Below are 20,763 nucleotides of genomic sequence, written 5' to 3' on the forward strand. Positions count from 1 at the left end.
TACTTTCATCCATTAATGATTTCCAAATTAGCTTATTTTTACCTATATCCTGGAAAAAAAATTTCTCTGAAACTATTGTGACAATAAGTGGCCCTTGTTGCTTGACACATTTGTATTAACAAAATATGTGGAAACTGTACCCAGCCCTCTAAGTTCTTAGCTGCTGCTAGAAAAGAAAAGGGAAGAATGGACTGAATGATTCCCATTAGGTAGCCTCCCCATTGGAAGATTCAAACACTGGCAAAGGCAGCCAAGACAATTCATCACACTGGCAGCATGTGTCAGAGACCCAAAGGTCTCTATCTGTAGAATACAAACAGAAGGGATGCTTCCCTTTATACCGACCACTGGGCCCCCAGCTCACTCCTGTCTTAGTTTCGGAATTGACTCTCCATTCATTTTTCCCCATTAGCATCAAGAGCCATGATTCATATGCTTGTGACAGCTTTTACTCCCATCCTGACTAGTGCTGTGATGGGGCATACGCAGGGCCCCAGGTAAGATTTCTTCAGAGTTGATCATCTAAGAGGCTCTAAATTGTTTGGCAGTTAAGTCATCACTTTATTCCCACATAACTGTGTGGCATCATATGTTTGCTACTTGCAGAAAATTAGAAAGAAACAACAATATATCTGCATATTTGTTTCAATTTTAAATGCAGTCCATTCCAAGAAGCACAGTGACCCAACCACCTGTAAGATACAGTGAAAGACAGACCTAGGCAAGGTGCTAACAGGATTGATACATGCCTTGTCCTCCTCTATCCAGATGACCACTTTGCTTGCTTACCTAGCCTCCTTGGTACCAGGTTAACTGGCTTCGCTCTATGTTGCTCCTTCCACTTCTCCAGGTTCTCCAGCTCTTTCTCAGCAACTAAGCCAAGTGAGAAATATAAAGTCATCAATCATTAGAATGTTAAAAGGAAACTGGTCCCTTTAAGGCATTAAAAACAACCATTAGAGGGCAATTAAATATACGCAGGCATGGGTGGATGAGATATCCGGGAAAGGAAGACACCATTCAGTCCTAACCCCTTGAAGTCACCCTGGGCCCACCCCTGTGGCAATGTCTCTGCATGGGAGGTTCAAATATGGAAAAGAACCTGAACTCCTACTAAAATAAAAGATTTTTCTTCCCATTCTAGAGAATGTGTGCAAAACCAGAATAATCATGTCAATAAGAGCTTTTCACACATAGGTAAATATATATTCCCAAGTAATTCTGATGCCCACATTCTTTATTTTAAGTGTTCCCAAATCTTACTGCAACTATACAATGTGAGAGCTCTGCACTGCCTGTGGGCAACCCTGCTCTGGTTTCTGGCACTTGGGAGAGCAGTGCTCATTCCCTAAAATACACTCAGTGACAGCAGGGGGCGCCAGAGATACTAGTTCAGTACTTCCAATGCAGGCCCGAATCTCCACTTAGACCTGATGGTTCCAAATGTCCATTTATAACATTTTTTAACTATTAGAGAAAAAACTTTCTGAAACTCCTCAAAAATCCGGAGCACACTGAGACTTAAGTATTTAAATCAAACGCTTGTGCGATGCCAAAACATTTGGAATTCTGTTGGTCAACTGTTGGCAGTGCCCACTCACTACATAGCAGCATTTGTCATATTCTGCACTGATTATTAAAAGGAAACCTACAGTTTTACCACCAGGAGGAGAGCTGTTTGCTTTCCTGTTGTGCTCTTATGTCCATCATTAATCATAAAATTAAATTTCCTACAAAGATCTAATAAAGGAGATAGTCCCACAATTGACTTGAACAAGCTTCGTAACTTCTTTGTGAACTAAATTTTAGTTCTTCTTCCAACTCAAATGTATAATGCTATAATTTTAAATGACAGCATTTATTTTGCTGTACAATTCAATGAAATATCTTAATATCCACAAAAATGAGTACAGTGTGGTCCCTTCCTCAAAGATGTGGTAATCTAAAAAAAAAAAAAAAAAATTAAAGTACAGCAGGTCCTCCAATATGTTGTTTTATTATAATGTTGATGAGATGCCATAGGAACTTAGCTTTTGTTTATATCAAGTAGCCTATGGTAAAATTGGTTTTATTATACATTGTTTCACTTGAAATTGCAGAACCTACGAACAATGTGAATTGAATATACTTACTTTACACAAATAAAAATAACAGAGTAGACTGTGATAGTTACAAAAGTATGGGAGCACAGAAGCTTAAAAATAATTCCATTATGAAGGGATAAAACATATCAAGAAAGAGGCAAGTTATTTCAAGTACATATTTTAAGTACATAATTATTTTAAGTATATAACTTGTCTATCTCAAAAGTAGTCATCTGTAATAATAAAAGCATAATATGCAAATCGACCAAACGACCGAACAGCAGAAAGATTGTCTGGACAACCTGCCGGACGACCATGCTATAACACGCACTGGTGCCAGGCCAGCCAAGGTGGGTGCAATGCAATTGGTCGGGGGGGCCCGCCATTGCCCCACGATAGCCCCACAGAGGGAGGCCCAGGCCCCAGCTGGGGGGTGATTGGTGGGGGTGATCAATCAGGAGGCTCCATGGAACTAGGGAACTTGTGTGGTGGCAGACGCAAGCAGTGCCAGGCCAAGGTGGGTGCAGGCAGGGGGCAGGGGCCAAGAGGCAGCCAGGGCTGCAAAGGCCTACCCTTGCTCAAATTTCATGCATCGGGCCTCTAGTAGTCCTATAAAAATATCTGCAGTCAACCCAACTTTACAGGAACAAGAAAGAGGTCTATTGGCAAACTGTTTAAGCTCAACAGAAATCTAAGATTTATAATCATGCAATGAGTTCTGCTTTTAACCTAGAGAAACAAGTTTAGAAACATTAACAGTGTATAATTTTAAAAGGTAGAATTAAAACTGCTAAAGTTAAAGAAAAAAAATTGATGAGATCTAGTGAGTATATTCAAATCAGAAAATAAAAATACTTTAGACCAAAACAAATCAATTATACTCTATAAGAACATGAGAAGCTTTCTGAATGTTAAATAAATATACATACTCCTTTGTAACTGCTTTCTTCGGTTTTCATTTGGTGCTATCAAGGTGTAGGCACCCATGCTAGAATGAAGAGGGAAAAATTGTTTATTATCATGAGAAACTACTAATGCCTATAAACCACCAAACATTCTTCCTGCTGATACACTATTTACTATCATCACCATCAAATATGTGCTTTGGAAAGTACTCTTCCTATTAAGACCCAGGTCTATTCTCCAGAAGCTTTACAATCTTGTTGTCAAAGGAAAACAAATACAGAGTGACAAGTGACTGCTTCACTGTTGGCTCCTGGTAAACTCTATTTGCAGGGACCCACCACTCCTCTAGGTGATGCTCATGAGCAAATCTCTTTGAGGTGGCTTTAGATGGGCATCCTCTTCCACACAACTGGACCATATTGGGAGTAAAAGAAACACTCATGCATTCTTTGTTCCCACAAACTGTGAATATGGGCCATTTGCAATGCAGCCATCTCTTTTAACATTAATTTTATTGAATTTCCTAGAGGCCCAGCACACGAAATCATGCAGCCCCACCCACCCGCCACCCTGCCATGCTCATGCCCCACCTACCCATTCTCGTCTCGCCACACCTGCCTTACTGTCCCACCCACCTGCTGCCCCACCTGCCCACCAGCTGCCAGCCTTGCTGTGATTGGAGCCTGTGGGCCATGGGGGAGGGACCGAGAGGTGCTCCACACACTTCATGGTGACCAGTTGTTTGGTCATTTTGGTCATGATGCCTCTAGCCTTTTATTATTATGACTAGAGGCTCGGTCCACAAAAATTTGTGAACTCAGAGGGGTTCCTCAGCGCGGCCGGTGCCCTCTCCCAGTCTGGGACCCCCTCAGAGGATGTCCACCTGCTGGCTTAGGCCCGCTCCCCGGGGGATTGGACCTAAGCTGGCAGTCAGACATCCCTCTGGCAGCCCGGGAGCCCTTGGGGATGTCCACTTGCCAGCGGGGAGCAGACCTAAGCTGCAGTCAGACATCCTTAGCGCTGCTGAGGAGGCAGGAGAGGCTCCCACCACCACCGCTGTACTGGCAGTCATCAGCCTGGCTTGTGGCTGAGCAGAGCTCCCTCTGTGGGAGCACACTGACCACCAGGGGGCAGCTCCTGCATTGAGCATCTGCCCCCTGGTGGTCAGTGTGTGTCATAGTGACCAGTGATTCCCAGTCGCTCTGCTGTTAGGGTCAATTTGCATATTACCCTTTTATAATATAGGATAGAGGCCTGGTGCATGGGTGGGGGCCCCCACTGGGGTGCCTGACCATTCTGGGTGAGGGGCTGAGGGCCATTTGCAGGCTGGCTAAGCCCCCCAGAGGGGACCCTCACACCATGAGGGTGTGACCAGCCTGGGTGAGGGGCTGATGGCTGTTTGCAGGCTAGCCAAGCCCCCCAGCAGGGACCCTCACCCTATGAGGGTGTGGCCATTCTGGATGAGGGGCTGATGGCTGTTTGCAGGCTGGCCACGGCCCCAGCTACCCAAGCTCCTAGTGGAGGCCGGCTAAAAGCAGGTATCTGGGATTTACTTATCTTCTATAATTGAAACTTTTTTGCCTTGAGTGGAGGCTGCAGCCACCAGGGCAGGCGGAAGGCTTGGCTTCCTCCATCACCAGGGCAAGCAAGCTTCCTGTTCGCTCAAGCTCTGTGGCTGCCGGCCCCTATCTTGGTTGGGTTAATTTGCATATAGTCGCTCTGATTGGCTGGTGGAAGTGGCTTGGGGCTTAGCAGAGGTGCGGTCAATTTGCATGTTTCTCTTTTATTAGATTAGACTAGAGGCCCGGTGCACAAAAATTTGTGCACTCGGGGGGAGGGAGAGTGCCTCAGCCCAGCCTGTGCCCTCTCGCAGTCTGGGACCCCCTCGGGAAATAATGACCTGCTGGCTTAGGCCTGCTCCTGGGTGGCAGAGGGCAGGCCCAATCCCTAGGTGCAGTCCCTGGTCGGGCTCAGAGCAGGGCCTATTGGGGAGTTGGGGCACTGCCCCCTGTCATGCACAGAGCAGGGCGGATCGGGAGGTTGCGATGCCACTCTCAGTCACGCTCAGGGTAGGGCCGATTGGGGGGTTGGGTCTCCGCCCCCTGTCATACTCAAGGCAGGGTTGATGGGGAGGTTGCGGTGCCATACCCTGTCACGCACAGAGCAGGGCCAATCAGGGGGTTGGGGCGCTGCCCCCTGTCATGCACAAAGCAGGGCGGATCAGGGGGTTGGAGCGCCACCCTCTATCACCCACAGAGCAGGGCCGATCAGGGGGTTGGGGCACCACCACTGTTACACTCAGGGCAGGGCTGATGGGGAGGTTATGGCTCTACCCCGTCACACACAGAACAGGGCCCGTGGGGGGGGGGGGGGCGCCGCACCCTGTCACACACAGAGCAGGGCCGATCTGGGGGTTGGGGCACTGCACCCTGTCACACACAGAGCTGCAGGGTGATCAGGGGGTTGGGGAGCTCCCCCCTATCAGGCACAGAGCAGGGCTGATCAGGGGGTTGGGGCACCTTCCCATGTCACAAACAGAGCAGGACAGATAGGGAGGTTGTGGCCCCACCCCCTGTCACACACAGAGCCGCAGGGTGATCAGGGGGTTTGGGCGCTGCCCCCTGTCACACTGATCCCGGTGCCGGGAGGCCTCTCAGCTCTGCTGATCCTGGTGCTGGGAGGCCTCGAAGCTCCGCTGATCCTGGTGCTGGGAGGCATATTACCCTTTTACTATATAGGATAGAGACCTGGTGCACGGGTGGGGGTCAGCTGGTTTGCCCTGGAGGGTGTCCTGGATCAGGGTGGGGGTCCCCACTGGGGTGCCTGGCCAGCCTGGGTGAGGGGATGATGGCTGTTTGCAGCTGGTCACACACCCTTCAGGGTGGGGGTCCCCACTGGGGTGCCTGGCCAGTCTGGGTGAGGGGCTGAGGGCTATTTTCAGGCTGGCGGGTGACTGAAGTTCCCAACTGCTCCTTTTTTTCTTTTTTTTTTATTCTGGGCCAGCTTTAGCTCTGGCTCCAGCTCTGAGGCCTCTGCTGCTGAAAGCAGGTATCTGGTTTGTTTGGGTTCTATAATCGAAACACTGTATCAACTCCAGCTCTGAGGTCCCGGCTGGCTGAAAGCAGGTTTCTGGGGTTTTGTTTAGCTTCTATATTTGTAACAATGTTTCAAACTGCAGGCTCAGCGGCCGGCAAGGCAGGTGGGGAATGTGTTGGTTTCCTCCATCACTGAAGCAAGCAAGCCTCATGCTAGCTTCAAGCTGCCTGGCTGCCAGCCGCCATCTTGGCTGGTAGTTAATTTGCATATCTCGCTGATTAGCCAATGGGAAGGGTAGCAGACGTACGCTAATTACCATGTTACTCTTTTATTAGATAGGATTGGAGTGACATTGATTAATAAAATTATATAGGTTTCAAGTGTACAATCCTATAATACACCATTTGTATATTGTATTGTGTTCACCACCCCAAGTCAAGTCTCCTTTTATCATGATTTATCCCCCCTCTTTATCATCTTCTATCACTCTTCACCCCCTTTCCCTCTGGTAATCACCATATTGTTGTCTGTGTCTATGAGGGCTTTGTTTTTTCATTTTTAATTTTTGCTTAATCCCTTCACCTTTTTTACTGAGCCCTTCAACTCAACTCCCCTCTGACAGCTGTCTGTCTATGTATTTATAAGCCTGTTAGTAGTTTGTTGTTAGTATGTTTTATTCATTAGATTTCACATATAAGTGAAATCATATGGTACTTGTCTTTCTGTGACTGGCTTATTTTGCTTAGCATAATACTCTCCAGGTCCATCCATGCTGTTGCAAAAGGTAGGATTTCCTCCTTTTTTTTTACTGCCGAGTAGCATTCCACTGTTGTAAATGTACAACAGCTTTTTTACCCACTCATCCTCTAATGTGCACTTGGACTGCTTCCGAATCTTGGCTACTGTAAATAACATTGTAATGAACATAAGGGTGTGAATTAGTGCAGCCATCTCTTCTTGATGTCCCATCTCAGTGCTCACTGACCACAGTCTTGTGCTTGAGCTCGGAGTCTTTCAGGCATGGATCCCTCATTCTTCTTGGGACACTTGTTGAGCATAATCAGGAGCTCAGAGAAGTAAGGAGTCACTTTAATTCATAAGATTATCAGAGAAGACTTCATTTATGCAAAAATATTCAACTCTGGGATATCAAGAAGATGTTAAAATATTGTGAGCTTTTGAGGGCAGAAACTGCTTGATTGATATGTTTATGCCCAGCCTCTGGCAAAACGCTAATACAATGTAGCTACTTGACGGATGTGGGCTGAATTAAAATGAAATTATGCCAACACCCAGTCTGTGAGTCTGTGCTGGGTGTCTCTTCTTTGAGATGATCCATGTGGTTCCACAAGAGCATGAGTACTTCATATAGCAAAAATATAGCTCAGCAACAGACTGTAGCATACATGTGGTTACAGTGTTAGGGACAATGCTATGTGTAAACACAACCAGTTTATAAATGTAGGTTTTCTTTAAAGAAAAACAACAAAAACAGGTAATCTTAGAAGTCTCTCTCTTCAACACAGAATGTACAATTTCAAAGGACAAATTAGCAAAGATTGAACAGGAGAGGCCAAAAGCACTGATTAACAGAAGCCATTTCTTCCTTATCTATTTCTGTTCCTAGCAGCGAGCCTTCAGCCAGCTTCAAACTGGGCTTTAATTTTAGACTTGTAAATGGAGGTGTGCAACCACCTTTGCATACAAATGGGGCTGCTGGATGCCCAATTACCTAATGTATATCAGCAGATGTTGCATGTGTAGCCTAGCATACATGCAACGTTATGAATACAAAATTAGGAGGCTGCTGCTGCTGCTGAAAATTAATCCCTTGTCCACAGCATATTCTTTGTTCACCCTAAGAAAGATTTTTCACTCCTCAATTGCCAACACTTTATAGGAGCCTGAGAGCTACAATTCTGTTGATAGTACCTTGCAGACTTGAATATGACACAAAAGTGAGCCATTCTGCAGAGTCTTAAAGATGAAACATGACATAATGGATTTACACACCAACCATGAAATGATGGCACAATCCTCAATGTTCATTAAGATTGTAGTACGGAGCTTCTCATCATACCAGGGATTTGACTATACTGCAAATCAGTCATACTTAAACTTTAGTGCACAGCAGAATCACCTGGAAGATTTGTTAAAGTGCAGAGTTTCTGATTCAGTAGGTCTGGGGTGGGGTCTGATAACTTGCATTTTTAACAGTTCTGGGTCATGCTGGTGTTCTCGGTCTAGGGACCACACTTTGAGAACCACTGCTATAGATCAGTCAAGCTAACTTTGAACATCTGCACTAAAAGGATTTTAGGGATGAAGAAACCACTGATAAAGACCATATGTTAAAGATCACGGGTTATTTAAGCAATAGTGCAGAGATGCAAACCAAGGACTTTTGACTCAGACCGGTCAGATGTATGCGGCTTACTCTTCAGCTCAATGTAGAAAGCATAACTTCAGCCTCTTGATAGATTTCCAAACAAAGTAGTGTACTTAATTTAACTGAGCACCTATAGACTTGTCGTGTTAGGGACAATACCAAAGCACAGACACCAACCACTTTAACAGAGCTTATGCTTTAGTCAGGAACAATTCATGAAACCACGAGAACACACCACAAGGATATCCAAACAACCATCAAAGTGAGATGAAAGAAGTAGTGAGAGATCCAAGGTGGAGGAGAGTCAGAGATCCCAGAGGGGTAGAAAACTGCAGAGAAGAATATCAAATTGAGGCTTAAAAGATAGGCTCTAAAAATGGCAAAAAAAAAAAAAGTTTGTTTGCTAAGAGCAGCTTCGTAGAGAATTTTCCAAGCTCCATGGGTCTCTCTCATAAAAATTTTGCAAGAGATTTGGGAAGTAAAATTAATATGATTTTTAAAGATTTCATTCTATAATATCTAATCTGATTAAGTTCAAGTCTAATAACATCATATTAGAATCTTTAGTCTTAGAAGTAGGACTATGGTCAATCTGTGGCCAATGTGTAGGCTACAGATACCCAGACATGGTAGAGGGCTGTGAAAAGAGGAAAAGAATTGTCTAGCCACAAATTAGAGGTTTTTAATTGAAAGCACTTAAACATAATCCCAGGATCAAGGACAATGGTCCTAGTAATAAATGTTTTATGTTAGTGAATTTCTTAGCAACCGTCTTAGTAATATTTTATTGGCTGAAAATGCCAAGTCTAAAACGTATTATTCAGAAGAAAGCACTGCCGATGAATTGAGCTTCTGTTCCTCTTACTTCCTATAGGAAGAAGAGCATAAATCTAAGGATCTGCTTTTTATTTTTTATATCATATGGCAGAGCATAATGCCTTGGTAGATACAAATATTCATCCCTTTTCTCCTAGCTTTTCCTTGACATGAATAACATATAACTTATTCATGCTTTCAGCCAATTAGTTTCCACCCACAACAAGGGCCTCTGCTGTTTTAACCTCCATGTCATCCCTTTCAACCATCTGACTCTCGAAGCGACTGATCTACACAAGCACAACCAACCTTTCAGTGTTTAATATTCCGGTCATTTCCTGATTAAGCAACATTCAAGCTACTGAAATAAATGTATATCTTTGAAAATGAGTTTCCTTAATTAGCTCATTGAAATTTAATGGAATTTCTCAATTTGTAAGGTTGTTTTCACTTTCCAACAGCACATATCAGTGACATATATTAAGGGAGAATATCTAAAAGAATAGCACAAAAGAAAAAATTTTTTCCTGCACCATAAAAAAATAAATAAATATATTGAAGAAATGTTTTCTTTGTGAGGTCTCTCCTGAGCTACACAACTGCTTCTCCTGCATACATTCTTGCACAATTTTCATGAAGCCTCATCAATAAGCACTCTATGAAAAAATGTCATGTTGAAATTATGAAAAATATCCTGGCTGTCTAACAGTATTACATAAATATATATCCTGGTGTGTAGAAACTGCAGATGTAATTTAAATTTCTAATTAAGAACAATACTGGGTGACTTAAACACACACACACACACACACACACACACACACACACACACAGCCAAGAGCAAAAATTCAGAAAGAGGTAGAAGACTGTTACAAACGTAATTTCACGCAGACAAATAGACATAGTCTGCTGTCCTATACACAATTGGTTTGAGGTTTTCATAGTTTAAGAAAACCTTATCCTTGGATGAAATTGTAAAAAAGAAGGATTTGGTTAATCAAAGGTACTGGATAGAGACTTATTTTCTAGATAAGGCTTTCCGTATTGGTTTTTTACTAAATGATCTTCAATGCAGGAATCTGAACCTTACTGTTTTTAGCCAGCATCAGTCAAAACTTGAAGCATTCAGGCTTCCAAAAGTTCTTTTATAAACACATCATATTCCCAAAAGAAACATAAAATAACAAGATCAGGCCGAGTAAATCATCCTTGACCCCTAAGTCTGTTACACCAGCCCTGATCCAGCACTCCACATCACCCGTGTGGAAGGACTCATGAATGCTCTTTGGTTTCAGAATGCACAGAGTCGAAAACATTGTCTGCACACCCAAGAGGCTGATGTGAAGCTGGTTAGTTCTATAACTCACAGCTTCTGTTCGAGAGCTGTATAGATACCCAAAGGGGAAAGATAAACAAACAAGGGATCATCAGGTCATCAGAGCTTCTGTAGATGGGGTGCCTTTGTGGAAACTAGAAAGAAGTTCACACACACAGACATATCCATACCAGGGCTCCTATGCAGGTCCATGGCTTCATGAGACACAGCAAACTTAGACAAATGAGAAAAATATGTCACACACAGGGTTTGGTATATACAGTTGAACCTTGAGCAACAATGGTTTGAACTGCATGGGTCAACTTATATATGGTTGTTGTTATTGTTGTTTTTCAATAAAAACAGTCAGCCCTTGGCATCCACAGATTCAACCAATCACAGATAAAAAACAGTATTTTTGCACTCCCAAGCATGGAATCCCACCTCTAATTGAAAATACTGTTGTTGTTTGTTTTGTTTTGCTTTAACTAGAAAAATCTTTATTTCAGATTAAAATAATATGTTCATAATTTAGAATAAAGCAAACACACTTCCTTGAGTCCATTATTTTAGGTAATTATAGTTTCTATGAACAGAGATACTGGGTATCTATCATTTAAATATTTGCCTACATGCTTGTTAGACGTTTCTGTAGCCTTTTCTTCGTAGGAATTCCAGTTTTTCTGAATTCTTCCCTTTCCTTAAGGTATTCCATTTTGCATTCCTCATAAAAGGCAGGATCATTACAGTAAGCCACTAGACATCCTTTCAATGCAGAATTTCTTTCCAACATTTTGCTACCATAGGATTTCACACTCCTTGCAACATTTGGTCAAATCTTGAACTTCTTCAGAACATCTCTCTTGGGCCTTTTCTCTCATTATTTTAGATATCAAAATATATTTTTTGACATGACTGAGATGCTTCTCATGTGACCCAGCAAACACACTTCTCAGGATTTATCCTACCGGGTCAAGTGCCATCTCGGTGACAGAGAAAGGCCGAAAATAGTTTTTTGGTCCATGATTGGTTGAATCCATTAATGCACAGGGCTGACTAGAGTCAAAAGTTGTATGTGGATTTCTTGTTGAAGGGTCAACTGTATTTCAGCTCCAAATTACCACCCTAGCCAAGCAAGTGTGTGCAGTTAGCAGCCTGCACAATTTTACAGGGTGGACCTGAAGAGTGTCAAATTTCTTCACTTAAAACACATAAGTGATAAAAGCTATGAAAAAAAAAAGAAAGAAAGAAAGATTCACTCTAAGGATAAAAAGAATGTATATAAAATACAATATTATAGAGATTCATCATCTTTTAGACATCAGAAGCCAATCAAGGATGGAAGTAGAGATGGGGACCAACTGATAGTTATACTTGCAAAATGCATAAACTTGCTCCCTCAGTATAAATAACTACAAGAAATCCATATTTTCAGAATATATCAATATAGGTCTGGGGATTTGATTTGACCTTACTGACAAAATAATCTTAACCCAAAAAACTAACCTGGATGCTGGCAGAAGTCATGAGACTCCTAGGTCAGAAACAAAGGAACTTAATACTCATGGCATAGCAGGCAACATGAACACCAGCATATTTACATCTGTTCTCTCTGGCCCCAAGTCTTACGGGGGCAACATTGTGATTGCGTTACAGCTGAGGAAAACTGAGTTGGAGGATCTACCATTTATATACCAACTAAGTAAGCAAGACTGGTCCTTGTCCTGGGGAATAGTATGGTTCATCTTTCAAAGTTCCCAGCTGCATAACAACTCCGAGAAATTGTTCAGATTAAAAAAATGGTCAGGAGCCCTAACCGGTTTGGCTCAGTGGATAGAGTATTGGCCTGTGGACTCAAGGGTCCTGGGTTCAATTCCGGTCAAGGGCATGTACCTTGGTTGCGGGCACACCCCCACTGGGGAGTGTGCAGGAGGCAGCTGATCAATGTTTCTCTCTCATCGATGTTTCTAACTCTCTATCCCTCTCCCTTCCTCTCTGTAAAAAATAAATAAATAAATAATAATAATAATGATAATAATAATAATAATAATAATAATAATAAATAAAAAATGGTCAGGGATGCAGTCCTGGCACACACCCAGCAAGACATATCAAAGTGAAAGAAGTCCAAGAAAGGCTGTCTTTTCCAACAGAATATTTAGGATTAACATTTTTTTTAAAATATATTTTATTGATTTTTTACAGGGAGGAGGGGAAAGAGATAGAGAGTTAGAAACATCGATCAGCTGCCTCCTGCACACTCCCCACTGGGGATGTGCCCGCAACCAAGGTACATGCCCTAGACCGGAATCGAACCTGGGACCCTTCAGTCCGCAGGCCGATGCTCTATCCACTGAACCAAACCGGTCAGGGCAGGATTAACATTCTTTTTAAGGATAGCTGAATGAAAAGGAAATTGGCATTTCCATAAAAACCTGGGCTATACATTTTCTTTTTTATTATTACTAAAAGGCTATGATCTAATTATGTATGCAAATTACATTATAACCTCCTCAAGGTTATCTATAACTTAAAGCAAAGCTCCTCAATTTTATCTGTAACTTAAAGGAAAAAATCAGAACTCAAGACATAGAAAATTATATCTAATTTTTGCATAGAACATTTTAAAATGATATTCATTATTTAATCCTGATTTTAAAAGAAACATATGACCCAGTGGTGTGGCTCAGTAGTTGAGTGTCAATCCATGAGCCAGGAGGTCATGGTTCAATTCCCAGTCAGGGGTCAGGGCACATGCCTGGATTTCAGGCTCAATCCCTAATAAGGGGCATGCAGGAGGCAGCTGATTAATAATTCTGATGATTCTCTCTCATCATTGATGTTTCTATCTCTCTCTCCATCTCCCTTCCTCTCTCTGAAATTAATAAAAACATTTTTTTAAAAAGAAACATAAGCGCATAGAAAATAATGCATATTCTTAAAACATTTAAAAGTCACTCATAATCCCACCCCTTAGAGATCTCAATTACAGTTTTATTTGGGTACATTTCAGCCCAATCCATATTCTGTACAAGTTATTGTACAGTTGTAATCATATCTTAAGTTCAATTCTGTATTCTTTCATTTATAAGTGGTTTCCCAATTATACATGAAACAAGCTTAATATTAAATGGCTTCATAATATTTCACGACATAGATGTATCATAACATAATTATTCACTTTACCATTTCAGTTGTGTCAATTGTTAACTATTATAAACAATCTTGCAGGATGTACAAAGTGTAAAACATAGCTTTGCACAGCACAATATCTAGAAGAAAACTCCAATAGTCCTCTAAAATCAGTCCTCTACAGGAATATGGATTACATTTAAATATCCCATTTACATTTCCAAAATCCAGAGACAATGTGATCACTTAATTAATTTCTGCACTTATGCCTAACACTCCTCAATTCTTAAACTAAAACAGTGCTTGGAAAGAAATGTTTTATTATGGTTGCCTACCAATTGTACTATATCAGCCCTAGACTACCTATTTTCAGACTTATTTTATAGGAGAGAAACAAATAAATACAGCTATCTATTAAGACACCTATTTGAGGATATAAGTTCTATTGTATGTAATTATAATCGTTATATATAACATAAATAATTTAATAGACTTTTATTTTATACACGAGAGGCCTGGTGCATGAAATTCATGCACAGGGGAGGGGTGTTCCTCAGCCCGGCCTGCACCCTCTTGCAATCTGGGACCCCTCAGGGGATGTCTGACTGCTGCAGGGATCAGGCCTAAACCAGCAGTCGAACATCCCTCTCACAATCCGGGACCGCTGGCTCCTAAGTGCTTGCCTGCCTGATTGCCCCTAACCACTCACCTGCCTGCCTGATCACCCCTAACCACCCTCTTGCCTGCCTGATCGCCCCCAACCACTCGCCTGCCTGCCTGGTCACCCCTAACCACTCACCTACCTGCCTCATCACCCCTAACCACTCTGCCTGCCTTCCTCATCACCCCTAACCACTCGCCTGCCTGCCTGAGCGCACCTAACCACTCTGACTGCCTGCCTCATCACCCCTAACCACTCTGCATGCCTGCCTCATTACCCTTAACCACTCTGCCTAACTGCCCAATCACCCCTAACTGCTCGCTGCCTACCTGCCTGATCGCCCCTAACTGCCTCTGCCTCGGCCCCCTCCCCCCTCACCATGGCTTCATCCAGAAGGACATCTGGAACGATGTCCAGAAGGTAGTTTGGCTGTCCAGTCTAATTAGCATATTACGCCTTTATTATTATTGATACAGTATAGACCAGCCGTGGGCAAACTACGGCCCGCGGGCCGGATCCGACCCGTTTGAAATGAATAAAACTAAAAAAAAAAAAAAAAAAAAGACCGTACTCTTTTATGTAATGATGTTTACTTTGAATTTATATTAGTTCACAGAAACACTCCATCCATGCTTTTGTTCCAGCCCTCTGGTCCAGTTTAAGAACCCATTGTGGCCCTCGAGTCAAAAAGTTTGCCCACCCCTGGTATAGACTCTGGTCCTGAATCACTTAATACATCTCCTTTTTCATGCTGTGACTGAATCCTTTGCTGCTTCTTCTACAATATCTGTAATACTAGGGGCCCAGTGCACGAATTCGTGCACTTTGAAAGGAATTGTGGGCTGTAAGGCTGCAGTGGGCACAGTGGTGGGTCTTGGCCCATCCTCCATGCCCCTGCCCAACCCCTCCCACTGCAGCCCCCAGTCCCTTGTCTGCCAGCAGCCCCACTCCTGCTGCTGCAAACTCCCATGCGCTGATGGTGTTGGCTATGCTGATGGCAGGTGTGAGTGGGGAAGTCGATGGCAGCAGGTGCGAGTGGCAGCTCCAGTGCTGGCAGTGGGTGCAAGTGCCAGGTGGGACCATGGTGCACGTGAGCAAAGAATTTTCAGTAACCACCAGAGGCTTGCCCTGATGACAGCAACCGGTGCCCTGCCTTGGTGTGGCACCCCTGCTCCACCATCCCGCCACAGCTGATGCCCGCCATGTTCTGCACTGGCTCTCTGGTGGTCAACACACATCATCATGACTGGTCATTTGGTTGTTTAGCTGTTCGGTCTATTTGCATATTAGGGTTTTATATATATAGTTTTTAAGATTATTTTTTTACATCCCTAGTTCTGGCTCTTCACTCTCACATCTATATCCTGTTTCCTGATTCTTTCCTTTTCTTTGTTGTGTCCCAGGAGTAATAAGAATCACTGAAACAAAATGGTATTGATAAATAATATCTCATTAAAGATTACTAAACAGTTTTCTACCATAAAAAATAGTATGATTCTGCCCTGGCAAGTGTGGCTTAGTTGGTTGGGCATTGCCATGTGCACCAAAAAGTTGCCAGTTTGATTCCTGGTCAGGACACATGCCTGGGTTGTGAGCTCAATCTCCAGTGAGGGGTGGGCAAGAGGCAGGCAATTAATGTTTCTCTCTCCCTCTCCCTTCCTCTCTCTCTCTCTAAAAATCAATAAAAATATATTTTTTTAAAAATAGCACAGTTCTGATCCCAGGGTAAACTGTACAAATTTTAAAATATACAGCTCCATGACAAGCCTTCTTTTAACTTATCCAGATTCCAAAAGAATAATGGCAAAAGAGGGAGAGGTACCATGAACTTTAGGATATTATCTAAGTTACTTTCCCCCACCTTTTAATCTTAAGTTTTAAGCCTATAAGCAAAATTAAAATATTGTGGAAAATAAAAACCCATATCTATTATCTATATTTACCAATTGTTAATTGTACCAATTGTTACATTGCTCTTTCTCTTTCCTCTTCTTCATTTGTTTTTTTTCTGAACCATATGATTGTCAGCTGCAGAGTCATGACACATCACCACTAAATACTTCAGCATGTATCTCCTGGGAACAAAGAGTTCTCCTTAAACATGATAGAACTATCATACCCCAGGAATTTTAGTATTCAGTCTATATTTAAATTTCTAACTTGCTCCAATTTTTTTTATATTCTTCCCTACTCCTACTGAATCCCAGATCCAATCATGAAATATACACTCCTATGGTTTGGCATGCCTTTTAGACTCCTACAATCTAATCATTTTTATTTTTGAAGAGACCAGGTGTAATAATTAATTTTATATGTCAACTTAACTGGGTCACATATATCTGTGAGGATTTACCTGGAAGATATAGCCATTTGAACTGATAAACTCAGTAAAGTAAACGCCCCTCTTTAATTTGGGTGGACGTCATCCAATCCACTGAGGGCCTTCATGAATAGAAAAAATAAAAGGCAGAGGAAGGTGGAAACCATTCTGCCTGCCTGTCAAGCTGACGCAAAGATCCTCACCCACCCTCAGTGCTCTAGGCCCGTGGTTGACAAACAGCAGCTCACAAGCCAAATGTGGCTCTTTGGCCCCTTGAGTGTGGCTCGTCCTAAGCCTTAGGAGTACCCTAATTAAGTTAATAACAATGTACCTACCTATATAGTTTAAGTTTAAAAAATTTGGCTCTCAAAAAGACCGAGAACTCCCAGAAAAAAAAGGACGGTTGGAGACCGCGGCTGAAACCTCTCCCGGTGCGCCAGCTCAGCAGCGGAGACCACGCCATCTTGAGTGGCTGTTACTGGCATCCAGAGATCAGATACTAACCTGGAAACAAGGGATCTCAAGCAGCATGACTACGTGAACTCAGATGAGCACTGCTTCTTCTCACGGAAAGGTTAGACTTCCCCTAAAGGTGCGGTTTTCAATTCAGGTTGGAGAGAGGAACGCGCGCGTGGGTCAAAATCTGCACTCCACAGAGTCCACAGCCGTTGGGACCAACGTGACCCGCGAGTGGGGAAGGGGCCCCACAGGGCTGCTGGCAGAAGGGAATGCTAAAAATAAGCCCATAGCTGGACTGGATGTAAAAAAGCAGCCTCGGATTTTGCCAGTATGCTGGCTGCTTGGTGCCAGGGGCAAGTGGGCGCGCGGAGACTGCGCACAGACTTGGAAGGTGGAGGCTTGCGAATTTGCACAACGTATCAGGCTCTTGTTACAGTTCCCCTAAGATCCGTGCATTTGATTATTAAACCCAGTGTATGGGATTCCCCAGTTGGGGTCATTTGCAGAGCCTGTAGGGGAAAGTTCTTTTTGGGGAGCCTGGGAAACAGAGCAGGCAGTAACGATTAAAGAACCAGCTCTGGGCAGTGGACTTTCCCAAACCAGTTTCAAGTACCATAGAGAAAATAAACCCTACTGATAGAGAGGACTTATAGCCTCGGAGGTCAATCCAGACACACTGCCACCCAGAGGCAGAGCCACGAACTATCTCTTCTGTAAATACAAATAAAGGCAGTCTGGTAAACAAATACAACCTGCCTTAAAATCAGGACTGTGGTTTATGGCACGGAGGGACAGTGTATCGCAGGGAAATTCAACACTCTCCTGAATGCCTGGCAGGACTAAGGCATGCCAAAAAGAAGAGTAGAAGATCTGAAGCACCTTCACTACTGCATATTTTTATATATTTTTTTAATTCTTTTTCACCATTTCATTAAGAACCTATTTTATTATTTTTTTTTCATCACAGGATTTTACCTTTTTAATTACTACATTTTTTTAACCAGTATTTTTGCTATCATTTTACCATTTTTTCAAGTGTCGTTTTATTTTTTATTTTCTTTATTTTATTTTGGGATTAGTGTTCTACACTCTATTTTCATCGTTCCTTTAGCATCATTTCTCTCTATCTCACCTTTACCCTTAAGCCAAAACACTCTTCCTCACTTTTCCCCTTTTGTTGTCCTGTTTCTCTTACCCTATTCCTGCTTTAGATTTTCCCTATTCCTTCTTTTTACCCACTGTCTAAATTTCACCCTACTTATATATCTAATTTCCAATTCCTTGCTCTAAATCCATATACACCTCTCTCTTATCTTTCTTCACTATCCAATTATTTTTCTCTCTCTCTCTCTCTGTCGTTTTGCTACTGTTTGCTTGATTTAGATTATATTGGGTTTTTTTATGCTTGTTTGGGAGATTGTTTCGTATTTCATTTTCATTTTTCTGTTTTGCTTATTTTTTCTTTCTCTGATTATTTTTGTGCTTCTGTTTTCCCTTGCCTCGCTTGATATTAGTGGTTGTTTGTAGTTGCATTAATCTCCAGGGATCTGCTGCTGGAATTCGTTGACATTAGTTGTGGTTCTATTAGAGTTTTCTCCCCATACAAATAGCCTCTTCCCCACCTCTATTTCATTCTCTCTCTTACTTTTTTTTTCCTTCTCTCCCTTTTCCCAATCTCATTTCGGCACTCCTTTTTGTTTTTTCTTTTTCTCTTTAGTCTTTTTCTCTTTTTTCTTCTTTATCCCCTAATTCTCTTCGCTCGGGTGGTCACCTTTATTTGGGGTTATTAATATCGTGAATACATTTATGTTCAGTGCCTTGTACGTTGTGCCTTGTTGTGTTGTATTTTGTGCCTTTAAATCAACGCAGCAGAGAGAGAACTACATAACCAAACACCTGGATAAGAGAGATTATGGTGAAACAAAGAACTAACCCACATATGAAAGAAAAACAGGCATCATCAGAAAAGGAAGTAAACGAAATGGAGGCAATGGAGGCAAGCAACCTGTCAGAGAAAGAATTCAGAGAAATGGCCATAAGGTGGATGAAAAGAATGGAAGACAAATTCAACAATATGTGTAGGAACCAAGAGGAAATGAAGAAAAAACAAGAAGAAATGAAAAATGACATCACTGCTATTAAGAACTCAATAGAAAGCATCAACAGTAGACTAGAAGAAGTAGAGGACCACATCAGCGAGCTAGAAGACAAGGTAGGAAAAAATACCCAAACAGAACAGCTTCTAGAAAAAAAAAATTAAAGAGCAGGAGGAGAGCCTCTGGGACAACGCTAAACGAAACAACATCCAAATAATAGGGGTGCCAGAAGGAGAGGAAACTGAGCAAGGAATAGAAAACCTGTTTGAAAAAATAGTAACAGAAAATTTCCCTGATATGGGGAAGAAAAAACTCGCACAAATCCAAGAAGCTCACAGAGTCCCAAACAAAATGAACCCGAAAAGACTGACCCCAAGGCACATAATAATTAAATGGGCAAACACCAACGACAAAGCAAGAATCTTAAAAGCAGCCAGAGAGAGACAGAAAGTTACCTACAAAGGATCCCCCATCAGACTAGCGACCGATTTCTCAACAGAAACACATCAGGCAAGAAGGGAATGGAACGAAATATACAAAGTCATGCAAAGGAAGGGTCTGAATCCAAGAATACTGTACCCAGCAAGGCTATCAATCAAAATTGAGGGTCAAATCAGGAGCTTTACAGACAAAAACGGTCTACGGGAGTTTATTACAATCAAGCCAGCAATGCAAGAAATGCTAAAGTGTCTGCTGTAAATAGAAAAAATAGGAAACAAAGAAGGAACGCAGCAGTAAAGAACAAAAATGGTGACTAACAAGTTTCTATCAATAATAACTTTAAATGTAAATGAATTAAATTCCCCAGTCAAAAGGCATACGGTAAATGAGTGGATAAGAAAACATGACCCATATATCTGCCGTCTACAGGAAACCCACCTCAGAAAAAAGGACGCACACAGACTGATGGTGAAGGATGGAAAAAGGTTTTTCAGGCCTATGGAAGTGAAAAAAAAGCCAGGGTAGCAATACTTACATCTGACAAATTAGACCTCAAAGTGAAGGACATAAAAAGAGATAAAGGAGGCCACTTCATAATACTAAAGGGAGCAGTCCAACAAGAAGAAATAATTCAGGTAAATATATATGCACCAAATATAGGAGCACTCAAATACGTAAGAAATCTTCTGGAGGAGATCAAGGGAGAGATTGACAGCAATACAATCATAGTAGGGGACCTTAACACCCCATTATCACCACTGTACAAATCCTCTAAACAGAAACTCAGGAAAGAAACATTAATCCTAAATGGCTCACTAGATCAGATTGAATTAATTGACATCTTCAGAATATTTCACCCCAAAGCCACAGAATATACATTCTCCTCAAGTGCACATTTGTCGTCTTCAAAGATAAACCATATATTGGGTCACAGGCAAAGTCTCTTCAAATTCAAGAAAACTGAAATCATATCAAGCATCTTCTCAGACCACAAAGGCATAAAACTGGAAATCAACTACAACAAAAACAATCCAGAAAAATCAAAGACATGGAGACTAAATAGCATGCTATTAAACAACGACTGGGTTACCAGTGAGATCAAACAAGA

General features: G+C 42.2%; 1 protein-coding gene and 1 pseudogene across 2 annotated transcripts in view; both read right to left on the minus strand.

Moving 5' to 3' along the window:
* Positions 1-20,763, minus strand: part of EPSTI1 (epithelial stromal interaction 1) — a 117,627-nt gene that overhangs the window by 84,187 nt on the left and 12,677 nt on the right. For both annotated transcript variants that reach the window (XM_036300915.1, XM_036300916.1), the window contains exons 2-3: positions 3,014-3,072; positions 790-873 (exon numbers count right to left, since the gene is read on the minus strand). In XM_036300915.1, the coding sequence (XP_036156808.1) occupies positions 790-873; positions 3,014-3,072 (143 nt within the window). The remainder of the gene's footprint in view (positions 1-789; positions 874-3,013; positions 3,073-20,763) is intronic.
* LOC118651601 lies at positions 10,925-11,765 on the minus strand (annotated as a pseudogene).

Source organism: Myotis myotis, unplaced genomic scaffold (assembly GCF_014108235.1).
Source record: "Myotis myotis isolate mMyoMyo1 unplaced genomic scaffold, mMyoMyo1.p scaffold_m19_p_3, whole genome shotgun sequence".
NCBI classification, from domain to species: domain Eukaryota; kingdom Metazoa; phylum Chordata; class Mammalia; order Chiroptera; family Vespertilionidae; genus Myotis; species Myotis myotis.